The sequence below is a fragment of the Rousettus aegyptiacus genome, unplaced genomic scaffold (genome assembly GCF_014176215.1).
Source record: "Rousettus aegyptiacus isolate mRouAeg1 unplaced genomic scaffold, mRouAeg1.p scaffold_m13_p_2, whole genome shotgun sequence".
In the NCBI taxonomy this organism is placed as follows: Eukaryota; Metazoa; Chordata; class Mammalia; order Chiroptera; family Pteropodidae; genus Rousettus; species Rousettus aegyptiacus.
The window spans coordinates 140,151,933-140,161,775 of record NW_023416295.1 but is presented as its reverse complement, the minus strand read 5'-3'; the positions used below and the strand labels follow the sequence as shown (position 1 = coordinate 140,161,775).

The following is a 9,843-nucleotide window of genomic DNA, read 5'->3' as shown; positions in this document are numbered from 1 at the left end:
TGTTCATGTTTTAAAAGGACAAGAAGAGAGTTAGATTATGGAAATATGCTGTTAACTGTGTGTGAGATGTGTTTTGCTTTTATGCGTCCATCCTCACTTAATAAGATGGCAGTTCACTCTGCAGGCCCCACATGCTGACCCAAGCATCTATTGATGTGTTCCTGGTCACCTCTTTTTCATTGCCTCTGACAATTACTTCCCTCAAGCCTCTCTACAGCCTTATCTTCTCCTCTCTCAGCAGATGACTGGAAACATAGAAAATAGAGTCCCTCATCTTATTTAAATAGATAAAAGTAAAACCACAAAAACCTTGATAGGAAAATTGCAAAAGATGGAAAGAAAGAGAAGACATATAAATGATAAAGAAATAAATGAAGTGGTTAGAAGGTTCGATCTCATTGGTTATTAACAAAATGTAGGTCGTTGTTGTTTTGTCTGTTTTGTTGGCTTCTTTTTTGTTTATTTGTCCTTCCCAGAGCAGAAGTTCCATGAGCTCAGGAACCATTGACCATTAACTTCTCATTGGTCATTGATTTTACAATGCCTACAGTTGTACTTAGGACATAATGAGTACTTAATAAACATATGTTTAATAATAGAATGAACGAGAACAAAAAATTGCAGTATTTATGCTGACAGAGTTGGTGAGAGGTTGTTTGAGGTACTAAGTCACAAAATACAATTTTTCCTAAATATTTTAAGTAAGACAGTTCCATAAGTAATTGGAGACTGCTAGAATAAAGAAATATGAGGGAACTCTCCTTCCAAGAATGTTTAAGAAATAATTTTCTAGATACTTGTCACTGATACATCTATATTTATATCTAAACCTATACCTATTTATATTGATACCCACACCTATATTTGTATCTCTATATCTATATATACAAGATAAGTATGACATATACATGAGAAGTGTAACTGTGCAGTACCAGAAGAGTATGGTATGCAGTATAAGCAAATAAGTCTAATTTCTTTAAGTTAAATATTGACATAGAAAAGATCAAAGTCATAATAAACAAAATCTTAAAGTGTTAGAATACTGTACATGTTTGAATGAAGTCAGACTGAATACATTAACAAAAGCGTATCAATCAGAAAATGGTACAGGATAGAGCATAAGGAATGGCCAGCAATGGAACTTAGAAAAAGGAAAGTCACAGAGGCAAACTCCATTTTTCGTTTGATACAAAAGAAAGGGAGATGCAGGTAATCTACAGCAAGTGTTAAGATCCCTTTGGCATGGCCAGGGGCATGCTGGATAGAAGGCAGTTTGGCTAAATGCAATTACAGGTTTCATCTCTTTTCTCTTCAGCAGTTCATGATCATTCACCATTGTTATAGCAGATGGGTGCTACAGGAGCACCCAGGATGGGCTTCTCAGTTGCAATGTGAGGTCAAGGCAGCATAAGTGAAATGTGGTCATTATCATCCCCGCTTCTCTGACAGGTTAGAATTCATAGTGGTCACAGTTTCAAGTGTTTTCTCCATTGATTGATTGATTGATTGATTGATATTTATCAGAGAATATTATGTTGTAATTGTCAGCATCTGGAAGGGAACTTTCTTGCCAGTTTTTGGAGACACTGATAATCACATCTAGAGAGCCTATTTGTCAAGGTTTTATAAGGGTATCGTCATTTGCTCTCCTCCCACACCATCAGCAACTGTCTTTTTCTTTACCATGCACACAATGATGATAGAGTTGAGTCCTACTTTATAACTCAGAAAGCTGTGTGTGTGTTTTGAATACCTCCTGGCTACTGAGAAAAAGCTGTGTAATAAGTGCCACCCAAGAGAGAGGGGAGGGACTGGTCAGACTCTTGCTCTGTTGATCCCATAGCTTCCTAGTTACACAGAAATTGCTCTTTTTGCTCCTATTTCTTCTCTTCTCTTGGTTGCACTGTATTCTTTTCTCTTCTCTATTCTTTATTCCCTTTCACTCTGATTTTGCCTCTATCACCATTTGTGACTCTGCATCATCATTGTTCATATTGATTAAAGTGGTCATTTTGCCAGCAATTTATATTTACTTGTGGGGTTTATATTAGTAATTAGTAAAGGTGAAGCCAATGTAATCATCCGGTTCAGGATTTTGGAGTTAGGAATAATTTTGGCTTCACCCTTAAGAGTTGTCTGCCTTGGGCAAATCACTCAATTTCCCCTTGTCTATCTTTCACCACCTGTAAATGGGGATAGCAGTTCCTACCTCAGAGTTGTTAAGATGGGAGAGAATGCATGTACCACACTCAGAGAATGTTTGGCACATGGCATGGTCTCAAGAACTATTAGCTCTTATTCGAAAAATGTTTATTGTAGGGTATTGTTGATACCGTATATTGGAAATTTCATGCAGTTTTCCTTTATTGAAGAATCCATAGAGTAGGATTACTGGGGCCACAAACGAGAGCACCTAAACGCTTCCTGGGTGCCTGCATTACAGAGATCTTTTTCTGAGTAGGTAGTGATCTTGTGATAAGCTGGGCACGGAAAGCTTGGGCAAGGGCAAGCAATCTTCAGTAAAGACTTTCCTAAGGTGGGAATCAGGTTATTTGTTGACAGTGTGAGGTGAACCAGTCCAAAATAGGGAAAGGAGGGAGAAGGGAGGAAGAAGGGGGTGGAAGCGGGAGCCTTGGGGCGCGTCCGGCAGGCTTTGGAAACACGGCGTTTGGGCGCAGGAAGCCGGGGAAGAACGCTGCGAGCCCAGGGGTCGAGGAGGTGCGCGGGCCCCGAGTGCGTTAGTTACTGTTTGCTTTTCTTTAGGGAAGGCGCCGATGCCAGGCCGTTTGCAGAGCTTGTGCTCACGGCTGAGCGAGAGCACAGGGGCGCGCACGCCACTGTCGGGGGCTTCAACGTCCTCCTGGGCAAAGCCCTGGGAGGAACTCCCGCCCGCAACGAGCCAGGCGGGCAGGGCAGGGCAGGGCGAAGGCTCCCAGCCCGCGCGCGCCCCGTCCCGCCGCCTCCTCCTCTGCCCCCTCCTCCGCCTCTGTGCCGCGCGCGCGCCCCCCGGTGCAGTCGGCGGGGGCGGCGGCGGCGGCCAGAGCGTCGGGCGGGAGGCGCCTCGGGATGTTTCCGTCGGATCCGTCCCTCCTCCCCCCGCGCTGACTCCACACGCCTCCCCGCCCCCTGCTCGGAGCCCCGGTCAGGCGCGAAGGGAGGGAGCGGGGCCGAGACTGCATCATTCCGCACCGGCTGCGGCGCGGCCAGAGGGAGCAGGTGGAGCGAGCGAGCGAGACGCGAGCCGGAGCGTGCCGGGCCCGGGAGACTGCAGTGACGCTGCCCGGGAGACATGGCGGCCGGGCGCCTCTGAAGAAGCAGAACCCCGAGCCCCTCGCCGCCGCCGGCCGCTGCAGCCCGGGCCATGCCGCACGGCTGCTGACCGCACGCAGGGGCCAGCCCAGAAGACACGCCGCCGCCGCGCCCCGATCCTCTCTCCTGCATTCTCCATGTTGCATTTCATGTCAGTTTCTCGGGCAGTGTAGCTGTTGCCGCCGGAGGACCAGTCAGAGCATCGCTCTGCTCGTTCACCCAGTCACATTTTTCTTTCCCATTTTTACCCGTCCCTTCCCATTTTCTTTTCCCTTGCCCCGCCTGTTTGCATTCATCTTCCCCATCCTGTGACCCTCTCCTGCCTCCTTCCACCGGGGCTATGGCCGCAGAAGAGGTATTGCAGACTGTGGACCATTATAAGACTGAGATAGAGAGGCTGACCAAGGAGCTCACAGAGACCACCCACGAGAAGATCCAGGCTGCCGAGTACGGGCTGGTGGTCCTGGAAGAGAAGTTGACCCTCAAACAGCAGTACGACGAGCTGGAGGCTGAGTACGACAGCCTCAAACAGGAGCTGGAGCAGCTGAAAGAGGTGAGTTGTTTGTTACCTCTTCTCTCCTCAGCACCCTTCTCCCCCACCCCCACGCCTACTCATCATTTATAAAGAAGTCGGAAAGGATGCTATTGAAAGAATTTTCTTCATCTTAGAGCCCTCTATTGATAAGAGAAGATTGAAAGAGTCCATTGTTTTCCCCACAAGAGAAAAATTGCCCAGGAAATGAATGTATAAACTGGAATTTGGAATGCAATGGCTATGGGGGAGGAGAGTCATAAAAGTCTTGAAGTCTCAGCACTCTAAGGCGATTTTCAACTGGGTTGGAATGTGTAAATCAAACTTCTCAAAACTGTTGTTATTGCAAACCCAGATTTCAGCGACAATCCCATAATCCACAAAGGCGATGAGTAGGTTTGTGCCAAGGATCCACAATTTCAGGATGTAGAATCTGGTGCTTCAGCCTTTTGCTGAATGTAACCGCTCCTTGATGAGAAAGGGAGCTGTTAGAAGAGGTCCCGCCAATCCCACTTGACAAAGGCTGGGCAATCTATATCCTCCTTGGCTTTAGTCCTTCTTGTCATTGGGCTGCGGGAGAAAAACAACTCTGCTGGTTGATCCCGCCGCCTTGATTTCACCTGAGTGAGGCAGGCTGGGCCATGCACAAGTCTTATAAGGTCACCGACCAAGGAAAATTCAACTTCTCTACAAATGATGTGAAGAATGGTAAAGATTAACTACGTGGCTAGCCATGCATTTCAAATGAGGCTCTTCTGTTTGAAATGACAGTATTTATAAAACTAAATATCACAAATGGATACTTGTTCTCCTTGGTCTTTTGGCATCTGGCTTCTTTTAAAGTCTGGCTAATGTATTGGAAGATAATAATGAATGTGCTTTGATTTCCTATCAAACACTCATAAGACTATACATGTTGTTGAAGGAGCTCAGTTCTTTTTATCTGATTCCTGAGGCACTATGGGTAGCAAGTAACCAGTTAGAAATGTAAATGTACACATTGCTTTTCTATGCAACAACTCTTTATTTTTAGGTGCATATTGGGATTTTAAATTCTATTTTGGTATACAATATTATCAAAAATGTTTTTCTTATAATATAGTCAGTTTTATTTTGGGAGAGTCATCTTGTTTTAAAAACATGATTTATGGTATAATTAATCAACTTGCCTTCTAATTTAGTACACAAAATGATAAGCATTTACACTTTCAGGTATGTCTTGTTTTTATTTTGATGTCTAAATTCCAAAAAATAAATATATGGTAACAACTCTACCTGGAACCTTGAATTTTGTGTATCAGGCTGTGAATTTCTAGTTCATGTTTTTCTTACTGTGTACATGTTCTTAACGACAGCTGGACTTACTGGTATTTTTCAACTTAGATTAGGTCTTAGGCTGATACATTTAAGTTCAGTGATGCTAAACGTTGTGAAGTCAGGAGGCTGAATGCTGATCGTAATTCCGAGAGATGTTTTGATGTTGTCAGCACCTGTCAAAACTGCTTTCCCAAGACAAGGAAGTGCAAACCAGGCAGTGTTAAGCCATCACCTCCTTGATAAGTAGGTAGACTTAATTTAATGAAATGTAGTTAAATGGAATATAACTTTTAACTGACCTTCGCGCTCAAGTTAAATAACCCTTCTAGGGTTTTTTTCTGTGTCATTGCACTTACCCGGCATAGTAAACCTTAATGCAGTTGTCTTTTGCCTTCACTAGGCCATGAGCTCTTAGGCAAGGAATTTGTCTTAATTTACTTTGCATCCAAAATCTTCAACACAAAGCCTAGCATAGTGAGTGTATAATCAATATTTTTTGTAAGAATAAATTTATACTGGAAGAAAATACCTTTATCAAACATTCACTAGTCAGTATTGGTTAGTGTCAGAGAAAGACTTAAGAAAATTAGGCTGTGACTAAGATTAAAAAAACAACCTGAATTATTTTCTACGGCAATAATGGAGTAAGTTAGAAAACAGTGTTTTATAGGAATAATATAACTCTAGTTTCTTAATGCAAAATAATGGAAATGCCAATTATAATTTTTTCCTATAAAAATTTCAAGGCATATTTTGTATAGCTTGAGATTAATAAGTGTTTATCAGGATGATTTTTACTAAATGATACTTGTTGACATGTGTTTTGAGTTTCATTTAGCGTAAATATAATTCAGTTTTAGGTTCCTAATGACTGATTTGTACAATTATATAAAATTCATTTTAAAGTAATAAAATAATCATTAACTCGATTATTTGATAGTGAGACCTGTTATTTTTATCCTTTAACCATCATATGTACTTTAGTTGGGAGTATTATTTAAATGAGCTAAATTAGTCTCAATAATACTTCCTGTTTAAAAAGTAAATCCAAAATAATTGTGCACACTTAGATAGATATTCCAATGATGATATCACATAGAAGTCATTTTTGAAAAACATGCTTTGTGAGTCCTTCCATTTTTCAAAAGGAAGTTTTGTTCATGTTCAGGTATATATAGTAAATGATGTATTATATCTATAAAGCCAAGTATAAAATAAATCTTTGGCTTATTTCTGGGCCCTTTCAGCAAATATGATTCATTTCAAGATGATTAGATCAGTTTATAGGAATGTCAACAGAAAAATACTGTACTAGGTCCAAGTCGAACATTAGTAATTCTCAGTGTAGCAACAGAGCTCAGTCTTTGCAGGTCATTTTGTTTTTGAGAATCAGTGCCCAGCAATGTCGCTTCTTTCCTTTCCAGGCTGTACACTGCTATGACAATAATGCAAGTGAGCAGCGTTGCCTAAAGATGTGCAAAATCAAGATGATGAAGTCATTTGTTTTTTTCTAGTCATGTCCTTTTCTCAGTCCAGATTGCTTTTTGGCCTGGCCTGCCCAATATCGTTAGAGCTCTGCCCTGTGCTTACATGACTGCTGTAATTCTTCTATTCCCAAAAGAATATACTTGAAAGAAAAGTACTAAGGATCTGAAAAGAGGATGACTTCCGATGTTATCATGTTCTCTTTTTCATTATACTTGGGCAGCTGGACAAATCCACATATCCACTAGCATTCTTGACCATGATTTTATGATTTGGCAAATAATGCTTGCTTTTCATTGACCTGAGTGGCACCCATACCCAGTTAATTTTGTGTTTGGGATGTGTATAAATCAGCACCGCATCTGTCTCCAGGCCAAAGTAGTATTTGAAGGAGTCATGATTCTAAAATAATTTGAAAACTTAAAATAGATGTGCATTAAAAAAAAACTCCTAGTGTGTAAATTTTTCATTTTTTAAAAACTTGAAAAATGGCTGAAATTTTAAATGTAGTAAAGATGAAAAATATCCCCTAAGAAAGGTATGATTCAGCAATTCTGGTAGCATTTTAGAAAACATATCCATGCAACATCTTTAGAAAAGTTTTGCAGGTCGGTTACAGTAGACTATAGATTCAGAATCTTCAACTCATTTTCTCAACTGTGATGCCAAGGATGGACCAGCTGCTGGAGGAGCACTTTCTGGGTATTGAATAGCTTCTCTTGGAGAACATGGTATGCTTTTTCAGGGCTCGAATGAAATCATTCAATAAATAAACACTTAACTTACACACTTTTAGAGATTTTTACACACTTGATGAAAGCCATTTAATTACCAGGCTTTCTCTTTAAAGATCTAATTTTTCCCCCTCATATACTTAGAAATATTATTAGCTTCTTTTAAGCCTATAAATTCTAATCATGAAATCATATAGGGGGAACTCCAGATATCTTTTCCAGTCTATGACTAAACATAGAAAAAATGAATACTTACGTACGCTAGTATTTTTTTCTCTTATTGTTTTTAAAGAATAAATATTTGTATTGATCATATTTATCAAATTAAAACATGTAAAATATATCAATATATGCATTGAGAAACTTTACAAACAACTTCAACAAACATAGTCGCTTTCAATCACATTTCTTTTTCTTTTTCTTTTTTTTTTAACCCAATTGCTTTACCTTGCATCATCTTTCCTTTTGATTTCAACCCAACATTTCATTTCTGGCAAAGTTATTTCTCAGATATCATTTAGCGAGATTTTATAATGTTTCATCACATTTACTATGTTTGCATGACCATGTACAGCAGCTATGATTTGAAGAATTTTTCAGAATTTCATGCTTATGACTATTCTGCCCTATTGTCCCCTTAAATACATTTGTACCTTATAGATATTGCACTCCAAATTTGAAACTATGATAATTACCTGCAGGTTGAAATATCTAGTAAAGGACCGTTTTACATATAAGGTTATACCTGTAAATATGGCTTTGAAGGAGAGAAGGGCATGAAGAGATGCATAGTCTTACTATTAAATAATTCAATACGCCAAAGGAGAGGCATGTGAAGTCAGGTGGCAGGAATGAAAGTGGGAAAGTCTAGTAGCCACATTTTGTCTTGGGAATGGGGAACCATTAAAAAGAAATGAAAGGAAATATTTAGTAACTGTGTTTGCTGCCTTAGGTGTTATTTTAATTTTCAAAGTAACTCAGGCTTATTGCCTGTTTTTACAGATTAGAAAATAATAAAAATAATAAAACATTGAACTATGTACAAAGCTCCACTTAGGAATAGGCGTTTTGCTTTCTTTATCTCTAATTCTTATAATATCCTTTTACAAGGTAGGTATTACGCGAACTGTATGAGAAGAGGCAGGTACATGGGTCTTAGAGAGGTTAAGGATTCTTCTTAGGGCTGCAAAACTAAGTAAGTGGTGAAATTTGGTTTGGGAAGAAGCTCACTTTGTTATCACCTCACTATTACCTGAGAGGGTAAAACATCTGTCATAATACAGTTTGGAAGTTCATGGTTTGGTCACAGGGGATTAATCGGAGCTGTTTCAGGGACAGTAGGGGTAGTGAGGAGGGAACAAACCTAGGAGCTTCTTAGGATGTGTAGGGTACAACTTGGTGATGGATGTGACTGAATGTGGAAACTGAGGAAAAGGGCTGAGCTGAGAATCTCAGGATGAATAGAAGGTGGTTCCACTCATAAGGGAAGGTCCTATGGGAAAGAGCAGTTTTAGAGGGTAAAGTTAATTGCCCAGATATGTGAGTCCTTTTAATTCATGCTTTCTGTGAGGGGAGACGTAAATTGCATGAGCTTCAAATACTCTCAATGTAATAAAACATATGAATGATTCGTGTAATCGTCATTTTATTCAAACCTAATTTCCAGAATATAGACTAAATGAGCAATTTAACTACATTTTTACTAGTTCAGATTGCATTCTTAGTTAGGAGTTGTGCAAACTAATAAGCCATGGGCAGAGAAGCTGGGCTGGCCCAGTGAGGCCCCGGAGGGCGGCCTAGGTGGAAAACTACCCCTTGCTGACCTAAGAGAGCTGGGAGCAATAGCACAAACCCCTCTCTGACTGATACTTGAAATTCCATTAGTGTTTTAAGTTTTTTTTTTTTTTTTGATCATAAGAGTTCAGTTACTATTTAAAAATTACGATTGTATAATTATGACAGTTTATGGCGACAATCCAAGTTAGATAAAAATCATATACAAATTAATAGCTTCCCCTTCTCCCAGATCTGTCCGGATTGCTAATACTTTGCTGAGTATTCTCTTATACTTATTTTACATATCTTTAAACAAGTGAATTCATATGCAAGTTTTTTTTGTCATTCTTGGTTTTTTTTTTTTTTTTTTTTTTTTTGTGAAAGTGGGATCGTGCCATACATATTACTCTGCAATCTTGTGTTTTTCATTTTACAGTATGCCCTTTTAAAATGCTGGTATTTCTAGGACAGGAATGTATTTTTAAGGTACTGATGTTTAAAGTGTGAAGAAAATGGGACTGATGAGAGAAGAAAACCAGAGAGCCTCAGGGAGTGTGGATGGGACTGGGAGGTGGGGTTAGGTGGCCCAGGTTCTGCTCTGAAGATAGCTTGAGTGGTAAGCATAGAGAAAACTAATGTAGGTTTGTGTGTAAAAGATACTAAAGGAATTTGGTTGTCCCCTGGCAGATC

At 39.9% G+C, this 9,843-nt stretch overlaps 1 protein-coding gene across 6 annotated transcripts in view; it reads left to right on the top strand.

Moving 5' to 3' along the window:
- The first annotated feature begins 3,182 nt into the window (after positions 1–3,182).
- The window catches only part of BICD1 (BICD cargo adaptor 1), a 163,697-nt gene continuing 157,036 nt past the window's right edge, over positions 3,183–9,843 (top strand). For 3 of the 6 annotated variants that reach the window (XM_036236672.1, XM_016131362.2, XM_016131361.2), the window contains exon 1: positions 3,650–3,862. In XM_036236672.1, coding sequence (XP_036092565.1) covers positions 3,650–3,862 — 213 coding nt within the window. Of the gene's footprint in view, positions 3,863–9,843 lie in introns of all 6 variants that reach the window. The other 3 variants (XM_036236671.1, XM_016131360.2, XM_016131357.2) reach the window with 3 other exon arrangements.